The sequence below is a fragment of the Coregonus lavaretus genome (assembly GCF_964263955.1).
Source record: "Coregonus lavaretus genome assembly, chromosome: 18".
Lineage (NCBI taxonomy): Eukaryota > Metazoa > Chordata > Actinopteri > Salmoniformes > Salmonidae > Coregonus > Coregonus lavaretus.
In genome coordinates, this window is record NC_140005.1 from 24,881,436 (window position 1) to 24,895,792 (window position 14,357).

Genomic DNA, 14,357 nt, shown 5'->3' on the forward strand with positions numbered 1-14,357 from the left:
ATATCATACAATTCTTCATAAGGCTGTAGCTCTATATTGGTCACAGTCAATGCAGCCTACATGCAGAGCGAGGTCCAGTACCTTCAGAGGCAGCACAGAGGGTAGTTTAGTGAGGAAGGTCTGGAACTGATTGCAGATGGTGGTCCACAGGTTGCTGGGGGAGTCCATGGGCAGGGCCTCCATGAAGGTGGCGATGTTCTCCAGGCAATGCAGCATGGTGCCCCCTGCTGGTAGACTCTTCTTGTTGTTCAGACCCTGAGGATAGTGGAATAAACAACAACAGGGTTACATAATACATATATATTGCCATAGAGCCGTTACCAACTGTTCAATTGTTTACAAATTATATTCTAAAAGTGGTTTGGACTAATGATGTTATGAGCCAAAGGAGTGAACTGAGGTGGACTGTCACAAGCGCTATTCCTTGAACATTGTAACAGTGTAAGATTGCAAAAGAGAAGAAACCAAGTTAATAGAGAAGAGTGAATATGGTGAACAACCATGCAGAGGCATACTCTTCAGCAGCATTCTTAATTTGCTTTGGCATCACGCTATCCAAACAGCAATGTTATAGTGTCGTCACCTTTTACAAGAGCTCCTCCTGCTGGATACATGATGAAAGTGGACATTTTGCTTGAGATTCAAGCCATCCACAAACACACACCGGCATAGTTCCTTCAGCTGAGTGCTGAGCTTTAATCATTACACTAAGCAAGTAAAAGTCCCACCTCCAGCAGCTGGTTCAGTGCAGCCACAGAACTCAGTTCATTAAAATCAATCAGGGAAGAAGCCAATGTTCTCAGAAAACCTCCATCTGGAAATACACAGAAATTGACGGTAAAGATCAAACCATATCCCTCAGAAAGTTGCTCTTAACAGGAACCATATTGTGTTTTGTGTGTATGAGTAGACCTTTGATGTTGCTCTGGAAGAGCTGGGGAAGGATGCCATTGGGGGCCAGCTGGTGGATCACACAGCGGAGGAACTGCTTAGCCACACCTGCTGCGTTGCCAGGGATCAGCATACTACACCAACAGAGACATAAACATCAACTCACACACAGAGCGTCTGCACCTCATGTTGGCCCATTCTCTCATTTGTGTACAAGAATACAGCCAGCGTGAACAAGTCCTCAGCATCCACAGTACACCTGAGTTTAGCACACACAATATAATAATATATTTAGTATGTCTGGTTATGATGTGTCATACCTCTCAGCTTGCCCAGAGAAGTTAGCACTAGACGCCAGCCTGTAAGAAAAAAATCTGAATTCAAGATCGGAGACATGACAGAAAGTGTGCTAAAACTTTACTGAACAATCAGGTTTGTGTATGGGATTTATAAAGGGGTTGATGCAGGAGATGCTGTAGTTGCCAGACCTGCCCACAGACTGCATGATGTCCAGCAACAGTGGAGCGGCCTGGTCAGGGCTGAGGTGGATGAACATGGAGAGCACCACCACTGCCAGGCCCAGGGTCTCCTCATCATACTCCTCTAGCACCGCACCACAGTCACGACACCTGATTAATAACAATGAATAACCATTAATACATAAAGTGTCCACTGTCCTGAATGACACACCAGTCAGTGTTGGTGGTTGGCGGTAGGTTCACTCACCTGTCAGTCATGGTGGTGGGCTGATCATCAATGAACTCCTCGGGGGCGGGCACAAACATGCTGACTGTACTGGGGGCAGATAAGAGGCTGGACTTGGTGGGGCCTGTTTAGAGAGCAACACAACAATTAGCACAGTCAAACAAAGTCATTACAGTATTTAAAAGGTGTTTTGATATTTACTAATCTGAAGAGGTGGACCAGAGACAGCCAGTGACTGACCTGTCTCCCAGGTGCTGATGTTGTGAGGGGCGCTGGACTGGTGCTCCAACTGTCTCTTCATCAGCTGGGTCATGGTTAGAGCTCCTAACGAGCCCCGCTTCGACTGACGGTACTGAGCTGGGGGTGTGACACACACACAGAGGATTGAGTTGCCTGGTACTTTCCACTTTCATTTCAATGTCTGGTTTACTTAAACAAACTGTCATGAAAATGGGGAGTGGAAGACGCTCACAGAGGTAAATATAAAAATGAAATGATTTAATGGCTTAGTTGCATATATTCAAGATTGTATATATTGTCGGATAGATATAATCCCTGGTCTATTGATAAGAAGAAGAAAAAAACACTGCACTGGTGTCAAAAACATAATGCTGAGAAAAAACGACTGAAGAAAAACTATTTTACACCTTGAAAAAAACAAGGCCAAATGTTTGAACGGTGTAATGTTCTGGGTGTGATGACCACACCCTGTTTTATTGGTGAATTTAAACAGATGACAATGAGAAAGTATTTGGATCCTACTTGATACTGAAGAGCGGTTGCTTGTTTCTGGGATAGCAGCTTCGAGGGTGGGGGCTGAGGCGGATTCCCGTGGATTTTCCAGGGTAGACAGAACCTTGTGATCTGCAAGGCAACGTGGGTGAGTGATGGGGCGCAATAGTGGCTGCTTCAGCTCTCAGCCACCTTATAACCTCACATGTGGACAACTGTTTAGGGCATGAGATGCTGCAGACACCCAACGCCAATACAAATGTAGTGTAGAACTACAAGTGGTTAACTACAAGTATAGAGTAAGTCCTAGTGCAACAGCAATCTAAAATGAAGATTTTGTGAAGAAATTACAATTGTTTATTGATGCCCTATTTAGTAAAAAAACGAATTTGCCTTCTCATTTTATGTTATCACTTGTTCCTATATGGACAGCTATTTATGGACAGTGTGTTGCAGTAATTTGAAGATGCTGTACTGATATTTACTTATCAGCTTCTAGGACTTTATTTCACAGTATGTTTTGTTTTTCAGGTGTTTACCATGGGTTGGAATGGGAAAAGGGAGAGACTCGTACAAAGCCACACCACAGGACAGGAGACAGCAGTGGTGACCAGTTGACTGAAGATTTGAGGTAGCATGGATATCCGACTAGACAATGTATAGTCTGTTCATGTGGTTCTGCCCTTCTAAGCAGACACTTCCATAACTATTCTAGAAAACTTGATTTTCAGTCATATCTCTTAAACCCCCTCAAATCTTAGAGATGTCACCACTGAAACACACATACATCAAAAATACATATTGTGCATGAAGTCAGCATACGTATCTCAGGGGCACAGTAAAAGGATACAGCAGCTGTAGGTCCATACAGAGGGAGACCTCTGGACTGAGGCTTCTCTTTCTCCCCTGACCCTGCTCCCTTACCTGTCTCAGTGGGCTGCTCACCCAGCTTGTCCAGGGTGTTGAAGGAGATGTCCAGGTACTCTCTCTGGATGGCACTCACAGCTATCTTCCTCTGCTTGCGTTGCCGGGGAACTATCTGGATCTTAAACTCTGCCTCGTCATTGTCATCATCATCATCATCCGGTTTAAGGTCGCTGTCATCAAGGTCATCATCATCATCTTCATAATCTTCCTCTTCATCATTGTTGTTCCCCTCCAGAGAGTTGAGGGGCTCGGCTGTGTCTTCAGGGATGTCCAGGAAGACAGTCCTGCCAGAGGGACTGGTCCCCAGACCCACCGCTGCCTTCAGGTCCTCGGGGTGCACAAAATCATCCAGGGAGGTGTCAGGGACAGCAGGGGTCTTCCTCAGCAGGTCCCTCTTCTGTTGTAAGCTGAGGGTCATGGGGCTCTCCAGGCCAGTGTGCTCCGGCCGGTCAGGCAGCTCCAGGGAGGTGGTGGGGGTCGCATAGCGTGGCCTCCTCTGTAAAGGCTGTTGAGGGATTTCTTTTGCAGGGGAGTCTGTGATCTTCTTGTCCTTAGAGCAGTCCTCCACGCTCACTTGCACCACCGGGGACAGGCGCAGGGTGCTGCTGCTGGCAGGTGAGGAAGGGGGCCTGACAGGGGAGGAAGTGGGCCTGGCAGGGGAGGCTGGGGGCCTGGCACTCCCATTCAGCCTGGAGCCCATCACCGTGTTGAGGTCAAACTCCTCGTCACTCTCCACAATCCTCAGTGGTGGCAGGGGTTCAAACACCAGGGAGTCGCTGTCGGACATGGAAAGGATGGAGTGCTTCTCTGGGATGGAGGTACAGTCGGAGGAGAGGTCAATGAGGTCCGGGTCCTCCTTCTCTGCTGATGAGCCCCCTGTCAGAGGGGAGTCCAGGTCGGCCTTGTCCTCAAACGTCTCCATGCAGCTGAGACGCACCTCTGGGATGACAGGCCTGGAGCAGTCTGAGTGGCCCCCCCGGGAGCCTCGACGGTCCCGGTGGTCGCTGCCCTCCGCTCGGCCTGAGGAACCGTCTGATGAGCCCTTCCCATGGCCCCCCTTCTGCCTGAGGTGGGAGGTGGTGGAGGAGGGGGGTGCGGAGGGACCATGCTGCAGGTCACAGCGGTCTATGCAGGACTTGCGTCGGTGCTCGTCCAGGTTGTAGAGGATGGAGTCAGTGTTGGCAATGTCCAAGGACTTCTGCTTGTGCATGGCCTGCAGACGCTTCTTCCTGGTGCTTTCCTCCCTCACACAGTGCAGGATGCTGTCCTGCAGCGCACTGGCCTCGCGGTACTCAGACAGCTCAATTTCACCTGACACAGACAGAGGGAGGATCAAAATATAGATCATTTCTGATTGTAAAAATCTGTGAAAGCTCAATTCATATCAGCACAAACTTTTAAGTTCAATTCATTTAATTGCTGGATAAAATAGGTCATCCTTTGAGACTATTTTTATACTTTTCTGGGCATTCAGCTCCACTGGCTGGTACTTGACAGACTTGCTGCCACCGATCCTCTTCAGACGGGCGAAGAAGGTCTGGGACTCCTTGTTGCCTGCTCCAGTTGGGGTGTCATGGACATCAGACTCATCAAACACACTGTCCTCCTCTGAAAAGAAAAAAACACACACATTATGTCCAAATCTCTCAAGTCTTACTCCAGATTCATTTCAAGCCTAGTCCAGTAATGAAATAATCTTTATGGTGGTAGTTGTTAGCCCCACCTTTCTCTTTCTCGCTGTAGCGACTGATGTTGGAGTTGTCACTGTAGAGGGGTCCGGCGGTGGCATGGGGTCTACAGCTGTGGTACTGGGCATTCAGGGTGTTGATGGTGATGTGGATCAGGTGCAGAACCACTTTACTCACATCCATGTCCCTGTAGGGGTACTGGGACCACACACAGGATTGGTAGAAGTGGAGGGTAAGAGAGTACAAAGCAACAAAAATATGTATAAATTAGCTGTTGTTCCCAATACTAACATTTCACAAGCAGACTTTCAAGTGCAGGCAATCAGTTATACACACACTGTATACAGTTTTCAATGTTAACACATTCACATAGTGGATAAGGTTTCATTATATTCCAAACATGGGTAGTGTTTACCTTGTAGAGGATGACCAGCAAGGCTTTGAGCCACATCTGTCGGATGTGTGGCCGCAGGGCCCAGAGAGAGCAGCGTGGGGGCTGCTGGAAGTAGTGTCTGAGCTGGGGGCATGTGCAGTACTTCAACACCTGGACCACCAGGGGGAGCAGCTGCTTCCCCAGCCCAATATTGTAGTCCATCACCTGGAGGAGATATCACATCACATCACGCTAGGTTGTTCTTGAAGCTTGACACATTGTCATAATCAGCAGCAGCAACATGAAACTTAAACTTTACAGAGGGAAACAAGACAACAACAAAAAACTCCCATCTTAAATTTACTCCCAACTGAAGCAGGTGAGAGTCAGGGATTTTTCTGGGGATTAAACTCAACATTTATTCAAAGTTTATCATTAAAACAGCGGAGTCATTCATAGGGTTAATTGATATTCTCTGACCTGTGCGATGCCAGCGATGAAAGCATTGAAGGAGGTTGAGGTCCTCATCTTTTGCGGTGCGATCATGAAGCAACCCTCCTGCTGGTCGAAGCCCAGCAGTACATATAGGTGGCGCTTCACCGTGTTGAAGGCCTTGGCACTGCCAATGTCTGCCTCGGCACTGCTCTTGTCTTTGGCCATGAACTTCATCAGCACCATGATGAGCTGGTGCACCGTCTGGTGATCTATCCCAGCATCCTCTGGGAGCAGGTCCCTGATGACCGAGTCGTCCTCCGGTGAGGGGCTGTGGCCTAGGAGAGAGGCTGAAGCGTCAGGGTTAAAGGGCGGGAGGAAGCGTGCTGCAGGCAGGGGAGCGGATGGAGAGGAGAGGGGCAGTGAAGCAGGGGAACACAGAGAGGGAGATGGTACGACAGTCATCTCATTTGGTCTACATTCAGCAGGGTGATTACATATATGGACATCACTTTAACATATTCATAGAATATGTCAAATGCAAACAGAAAATGTGACAAGCTATCAAGATAGCAAGAGTAACAGTTTTCTCCCATTTTTGCCTGAGACTAAAATAGAACGCACAATCTATGAATTCTGGATGAAAAGCAATGAATGTCAGTAAAGAGCAAACATTGTTTTTTCATCAAGTTTCCTGATGCCCATCAACTTTATCAGTAGCCATGAGTTATTTATTTCTCCCACTATGATGTGATTATGCTGAAGGGAATGCTGATCTGGTTCTGTTGTAATAAGGTGAGTCAGATTTGGGTTGTTATTTACCTGGCAGGACTTTCTCTATCATATCTCCCAGAGTCGGGGCAGAGTGCTCTTGCCTCGTAAGCCTTAGAGCTAAAAACCACACATGAGAACACAATTTAGGAGAATGTTCTGGGAAAGTAGCACAGGACACGTCTGAGCTTCCAGACAACCCTATACATCCCAATGTCTCACACCAGAAAACCCTATACATCCCAATGTCTCACACCAAACAACCCTATACATCCCAATGTCTCACACCAGACAACCCTATACATCCCAATGTCTCACACCAGACAACCCTATACATCCCAATGTCTCACACCAGACAACCCTATGCATCCCAATGTCTCACACCAGACAACCCTATACATCCCAATGTCTCACACCAGACAACCCTATACATCCCAATGTCTCACACCAGACAACCCTATACATCCCAATGTCTCACACCAGACAACCCTATACATCCCAATGTCTCACACCAGACAACCCTATACATCCCAATGTCTCACACCAGACAACCCTATACATCCCAATTCTCACACCAGACAACCCTATACATCCCAATGTCTCACACCAGACAGCCCTATACATCCCAATGGCTCACACCAGACAACCCTATACATCCCAATGTCTCACACCAGACAACCCTATACATCCCAATGTCTCACACCAGACAACCCTATACATCCCAATGGCTCACACCAGACAACCCTATACATCCCAATGTCTCACACCAGACAACCCTATACATCCCAATGTCTCACACCAGACAACCCTATACATCCCAATGTCTCACACCAGACAACCCTATACATCCCAATGTCTCACACCAGACAACCCTATACATCCCAATGTCTCACACCAGACAACCCTATACATCCCAATGTCTCACACCAGACAACCCTATACATCCCAATGTCTCACACCAGACAACCCTATACATCCCAATGTCTCACACCAGACAACCCTATACATCCCAATGTCTCACACCAGACAACCCTATACATCCCAATGTCTCACACCAGACAACCCTATACATCCCAATGTCTCACACCAGACAACCCTATACATCCCAATGTCTCACACCATTCACACAAAGTGATCCCAAGACGTATGTGGATCCTAAGACTTATCAAGTAATTCTATGAATAATTTAGCTTCCACTTGCTTCCATGAAAAAAAATGTGAAGCACTCAAGCTCAACAACCACACACAGTCTTAAGCCAACAGTAGACCCCCTTTCCCAGAAACTCAGACCGCATCCTATGCAGAATCAATGAGGAAATCACAGATAAGACAGAACTCTTACATCCAGCAAGAGAATGAATTACTGAGAAAACAATTGAATAAAAACAAACAGGAGCACTGATACTGTTTGTAGGTGTACTAACAGAACAGAGAGGTGCATGGATGAGGAGAGAAACAGTAGGAGCATGGGACAGAGAAAATCTGAGACCCACAGACTAGTAGCATAACCAACCAAAGGACACTACCAACTGGACACTTACGTAGACGGTTACACAGAGTCTCTGGGAGGGAGAAGGCCCGCTTGGACTCGGACGGGCCCTTGACGCTGTCACGGAGGGAACGTACACTCTTCTGGCGGTTCCTGGCAAAGCGTGCACGTCTGATTTTCCACATCGCTGCATCACTAAGGTTGGCCACGTTGGTGCGCACAGCTGTGATGGCTGACAGGGAGAGGAAGGAAAGATAAATAACACACATCACTGTGACCGTGCCTCATAACACTTAACACACCTCAACTGGAACAGTTATGTTCTTATTTCACAGGTTTATGTTTCCCTACATGCTTGGTTTGTTGTATTGAATATAAGTCATAGTGCAAGTTCTATTATGCAGACTATGTAACAGAGAGAATCAACCAACTGGGCGTACTGGTTGGGAAAGGGAACTCCTTGTTGCAGTCCAGGTGGAGCTGGGCCTCCAGGGAGAGCGTCTCGAAGCGATTGACAAAGAACTCCCAGCTGAGGGCAGGGACCTCCTGCTTCAGGTGGTGCAGCATCAGCAGCTTGCTGAGGATGATGGGCCGGTCCCTCACCACAGTGTCGAACTGGAAGTCCAGGCACAGACACAAGCCCTGCAGGCACACAAACAGATACAGACACAGACACACACAGATACAGACACAGACACAGACACACAAGTGTTAGCACTGCACTTACATGTTTATGCCTTATTTGTCAATCTGAAATTGTTTGCTGACATAAAATACTCCATACACGTGTTCAATTGTTACAAGAAAAATGGTTGTATGGTAGTTGAATAGGAGTATTTATCTTGGTCTAGATAGATCTATGTTAGTCACCTGTAGTGCTTGGCTCTTGATTGTGTCCAGCAGCAGCCTGGCGCGTGTGGCCACAGCTGGGTTGACATCCTCCACAGAGGCCAGGAAGCAGCAAAAGGCGTGGGCCAGGGAGTACTTCAGCAGGTGGTTTTTCGTCACAGAACCAATGTCTAGGAACCGACAGAGCACCGCTACCTTCTCCACTGGGAGTTACCATGACAACACAGACAGGGCACAAGACAACATCTCAGCGCCATGTCACATAAAGGTCGATATAGATAGTTCACTAAGTAAAAGGTATAATGAGAACACCACTTTCTACACTCTAATTATTTGTTTGTACGTTTTTTCTCTTGTAAACCTTACTTATACATATATATGACAAACAATGCATCAGTAAACATGTCGTCCCCACGGACGATGCAATTATGTAAAAATAAAGTATATATATACAGTATATATATATATTTTTAGGGGGTAGATCAGCTTTAATATTGCAGATTGATTGTAGCTTCCATCAATGTAATTGTCTGCATCATTTCCAATCCCACACATAAATGCCACAATTTTGTAAATGCCGGATCTATATGGCAAGAGGCATCATTCACCCAAGTTTCGTCAAAATGGGGCCACTGCTGTCTGAGAAATCGCGTGTGATGAAAGTACGGACAGGGACAGATCCACGGGGACAATAACAAATCAAGCAAATCTATCGATCTATTTCTTCTTGTCATTGCAAAGGATAGTGTTAAAAGCAGCATCACTCTAATGCTGATGGGCATTAGCAGGAGAAGGAAGCGAGACAGCAGTATCCTAGCCAGATTGCCTGTGGGCAGAGAGCAAGAGGCAAAGCCAGAGGGATAACCAACCTGGACTCAGGGGCTAGACGTATCATAGTAAATATAAATCCGTGACACTCCACAATTAGTATGATATGTTATGTTTCGTATGGCATGTATTCATTTGTGGATGTCCATTATATATTTCGTATGATATGTTACAAATTACAATTTGTGTGATATGTTACGAATTGCAATTCGTACAGTATGTTACAAATTGCAATTCGTACAATATGTTACGAATTTGCAAAACGCATTATACAGTATGTTACAAATTCCTATTTGTTGTGGCTAACGTTAACTAGGTGGCTAACGTTAGCAATGCTAGGGGTTAGGGTTAGGAGTTAAGGTTAGGGTTAAGGTTAGGAGTTATATTAATGGGTTAAAGTTAGGGTTAGCTAACATGCTAAGTAGTTGCAAAGTAGCTAAAAAGTAGTAAATAGTTGCAAAGTTGCTAATTAGCTCAAGTTGTCCGTGATGAGATTCGAACACGCAACCTTTGGGTTGCTAGATGTTCGCGTTATACGCCCACCCACTCGAATTTGGTTAACCAAAAAATGTAATTGCTTATTTGCTACGTGTGGCTTATTTGATCGAATAGAATCTTCATAATGATTAGGTTGTTACAAGTGTAGGACAGGTAGTACACTGGACATCCCGTCAATTGTGAGAAAAAATACTTTATATCGGCGTTGTGCCTGGTCGTCACTAGATACCACAACCAAAGTCATAAACCCCGCCTATTTCTACAATTTCTCTTCTTAAAATGTGATTTTAAACCTAACCCTAACTTTAACCACACTGCCAACCGTATGCCTAACCCTAACCTTAAATTAACACCAAAAAGCAAATGTTTGTTTTCATGAATTCTTACGATATAGCCAATGTTGACATAGTGGCTGTGGTAACTAGTGGAAACCGTTGTGCCTGTTGTTCACATGCGTATCTGCCCTTCTCCCGACTGCCTTCCATTTTTGATGACATTTATTTTCATTGTTAGAGCGGCCACTAGAGTATCTGGTCAATATAATGGATAATCTATGATGTGGGTCATAGTACTGCTTTGGCACCCAACTGGTGTCTTTTTTTTGTTAATTTACACAGACAAGTAAATTACCATCTGTTTCAGTACAGCTAATATGGGGCCATAATAATATCATTAGAATTCATGATCATCATCATCCTAAGGCTCATGTGTGTACATTACATTTAGTCATCATGACACATAATTTCCCTTAGCAATTGTTCCTGTTATTTTTCAATGTTACTTTGCAATATTATTTAATCAATATCTACTTTTTATGATGTTTATGGTCAGAGTCTGTTAAATTAGTTAATGTGAATGTAGCATACTGATATTATTATATTATATTCTAATTGGTGCTCTGTGACAATGTCACGATAAAACTACAAAAATAAAATCAAGATATTTGGATCTAACTTAAAATATACAGTGGCTTGCGAAAGTATTCACCCCCCTTGGCATTTTCACTATTTTGTTGCCTTACAACCTGGAATTAAAATTGATTTTCCTTGATGGCCAAAAAGCTACATTTTAGTCTCATCTGACCAGAGTACCTTCTTCCATATGTTTGGGGAGTCTCCCACATGCTTTTTGGCGAACACCAAACGTGTTTGCTTATTTTTTTCTTTAAGCAATGGCTTTTTTCTGGCCACTCTTCCGTAAAGCCCAGCTCTGTGGAGTGTACGGCTTAAACTGGTCCTATGGACAGATACTCCTATCTCCGCTGTGGAGCTTTGCAGCTCCTTCAGGGTTATCTTTGGTCTCTTTGTTGCCTCTCTGATTAATGGCCTCCTTGCCTGGTCCGTGAGTTTTGGTGGGTGGCCCTCTCTTGGCAGGTTTGTTGTGGTGCCATATTCTTTCCATTTTTTAATAATGGATTTAATGGTGCTCCGTGGGATGTTCAAAGTTTCGGATATTTTTTTTATAATCCAACCCTGATCTGTACTTCTCCACAATTTTGTCCCTGACCTGTTTGGAGAGCTCCTTGGTCTTCATGATGCCGCTTGCTTGGTGGTGCCCCTTGCTTAGTGGTGTTGCAGACTCTGGGGCCTTTCAGAACAGGTGTATATATACTGAGATCATGTGACAGATCATGTGACACTTAGATTGCACACAGGTGGACTTTATTAAACTAATTACGTGACTTCTGAAGGTAATTGGTTGCACCAGATCTTATTTAGGGGCTTCATAGCAAAGGGGGTGAATACATATGCACGCACCACTTTTCCGTTATTTTTTTTTTTTCATTTCATTTCACCAATTTGGACTGTTTTGTGCATGTCCATTACATGAAATCCAAATAAAAAATCCATTTAAACTACAGGTTGTAATGCAACAAAATAGGAAAAACGCCAAGGGGGATGAATACTTTTGCAAGGCACTGTATGTACATTAACGGTCCACCCTCTGTATCTACAGTATATCCATGCTACCAGACAGAGACCCTGTCCTCTGACTTCATCCCAAGGTCACACACAGCTCCTCTCTGCCAATCACAGGGCGAGAAGGGCCTGATTAATAATCCCACAATTCCTCTGTGCTACATGCTAGAGCCACATACAGTAGTAACCATGGGAGTAGACATAGGTTTGTTGAGGGGGGGATTATGATTTATTCATGTCGTTACATACAGTACTCACACATACGTAAACACACACACACACAGACACACACACGTACGGTGGAGACTCCTATATCATTCACCTGCTTCAAAGCGTATCTTCCAGTCCTTGCTGTTGAAATTGCTGTCCACCAGGTTCCAGAAGATGTCTGCTCCATGGGAGAGGGAGAGGGCATGCAGGAGCTGGGGCACGGCCAGGGAGGCCAGCTGGCAGAACTCGGACTTCAGCATGGTCCACAGGCTAGAACACACAGGTATCACATAAGACACACACATATACACACACACACACACCTGGCGGCTCTTCACGTGTTTGATGATCAAGTACAACTTTCCTTAAGATGGTGATCGACAATTTCAGTTGATACATGTAGCTACATCTCATGGCTCAAGTCATGTTTAAAGAAAGTACTAGCAGAGATATCTGTAGAAAACCAACAAGGTATGTGTAAAACTGCAGGCGGGGCCCCATGTGGTGATGGTGACTGTGTTGACCTGGGAATGAGCATCTTTTCCTGGATGTAGGCCAGGAATTGGGGGTGGTCCTTACGGGCCAGGTACAGACACTCTCCGTGGAGACACAGGGTCTTCAGACAGTTCAGCATGTTGAACAGGATATCAGGCTCCTCAAACTTTGACATTTCCTACATAGGGAACAGAAGGTAGAGTTCCTTTGCTCTCTCAATCTTTTCTAATGAGGATAGGGGATTATTTTCTTTGATTACGCATCTATTATAGTATTTAGACAGTTTATATCCGTACATTACAAGATGATTTAACACTGGATAAAGGTGGACTGGCAGGTACCTGCAGAATAGTGTATATTAGCTTGAGAGACACAGGGAGCTGCTGGTAGGAAAACTTCTTATCAGCATTATTCTTCATTGCTGTAGGAGAGAAAGCTTTGATATAAAACAGAGAAATACCCAGCAGAGGAGAAACGATGCAGTGTTTCCTTTTCATGTTGCACACTGCCTCTGAACTGTTACAGAGAAGTGTTCATGTCATCTTTTTCACATTTGTTGGCTTCAGGTCATACGATACATTTGGGATTTTTATAATAATGAGGTGTTTACACCGACACAACTGAGCATTGTTCTGCTTGTGTTTCATCAGATTTGTATCAATGCATTGAGACATTCTGTACTAATTTCAAATCCCTTCCAACCCAAGCCTTAGGTCACCATGGATACATACGTGGGTTGTCAGGAGAGTCACTTTGATTGGTAGGGTTGTCAGTGTGTGTGCTGGCAGGGTTGTCCCCTTCCTCTGTCCTTCCCTTTGTCCCTTGTTCTGGTCCAAAAACTTGAGGCAACAGCAATGTGTCCTCCAAGCCGTCTGTTGGCTCCTATAGGGAAGACACAATAATGTCTATTGACAACCAAATACAGTAAGAATTACCAACCACTGAAAAACTATTGGGACGCTTCAGGACATCCTTCATGTTGTTTTTACAGGAGTGTGTGTGCATGTGTGTCTCACCACCAGATGTATCTCCTCCCTGGGGGTGAGTCTCTCCAGGAGCTCACAGCCCAGCTGGTAGCATAAGATGCTAGACTGGCACAGGCTGCACTCCATGGCCTTCTCGTCCTTCTGACAGGTGTGGGAGCCCCCCCACGGGGCCTGGAAAACATTGTTGATTATGCCCACGATGTCCTTCCCCAGGCTGCTTTCCAGAACCAGCATCACACCGTCATCCTGAAGCTCCATCTGGACAAGGAACCAACACAACGTGTTGAACAGGAGAACCCACAGAAATAGAAAGTGGGACGGAATTCAACTTGGTGGCGCTGACATATTCAATGAGGCATTGTAAAATGTAACAAACAGTACTGTATAAATGAACCCATGTCTGGAATGTGCCTTCCGACCTTCAAAATAATACATTCATATACAGCACACACTTCCTTGCTCACATGCAAACAAACACGCCCATTCAGCACACAAACAAAATGCACATTCATGCTCAAAGACTTGGCCACCTGTTTGAGGATGAGGTCGAACATGAGGATGAAG

At 45.3% G+C, this 14,357-nt stretch overlaps 1 protein-coding gene across 1 annotated transcript in view; it reads right to left on the bottom strand.

Moving 5' to 3' along the window:
• LOC311145367 (protein unc-79 homolog) overlaps window positions 1-14,357 on the bottom strand; it is a gene marked incomplete at both ends in the record, with an annotated part of 53,853 nt that overhangs the window by 10,147 nt on the left and 29,349 nt on the right. Inside the window, 23 exons of the mRNA XM_084181588.1 lie at window positions 82-255; window positions 729-814; window positions 913-1,025; window positions 1,212-1,250; window positions 1,380-1,520; window positions 1,618-1,720; window positions 1,837-1,953; window positions 2,359-2,460; window positions 3,253-4,566; window positions 4,714-4,863; window positions 4,979-5,141; window positions 5,359-5,541; window positions 5,797-6,134; window positions 6,571-6,639; window positions 8,061-8,240; window positions 8,449-8,650; window positions 8,879-9,060; window positions 12,425-12,582; window positions 12,837-12,985; window positions 13,149-13,228; window positions 13,539-13,689; window positions 13,824-14,051; window positions 14,324-14,357. The exon at window positions 14,324-14,357 is cut by the window's right edge and continues 182 nt beyond it. Of these exons, the coding sequence (XP_084037714.1) occupies window positions 82-255; window positions 729-814; window positions 913-1,025; window positions 1,212-1,250; window positions 1,380-1,520; window positions 1,618-1,720; window positions 1,837-1,953; window positions 2,359-2,460; window positions 3,253-4,566; window positions 4,714-4,863; window positions 4,979-5,141; window positions 5,359-5,541; window positions 5,797-6,134; window positions 6,571-6,639; window positions 8,061-8,240; window positions 8,449-8,650; window positions 8,879-9,060; window positions 12,425-12,582; window positions 12,837-12,985; window positions 13,149-13,228; window positions 13,539-13,689; window positions 13,824-14,051; window positions 14,324-14,357 (4,456 nt within the window). The remainder of the gene's footprint in view (window positions 1-81; window positions 256-728; window positions 815-912; window positions 1,026-1,211; window positions 1,251-1,379; window positions 1,521-1,617; window positions 1,721-1,836; window positions 1,954-2,358; window positions 2,461-3,252; window positions 4,567-4,713; window positions 4,864-4,978; window positions 5,142-5,358; window positions 5,542-5,796; window positions 6,135-6,570; window positions 6,640-8,060; window positions 8,241-8,448; window positions 8,651-8,878; window positions 9,061-12,424; window positions 12,583-12,836; window positions 12,986-13,148; window positions 13,229-13,538; window positions 13,690-13,823; window positions 14,052-14,323) is intronic.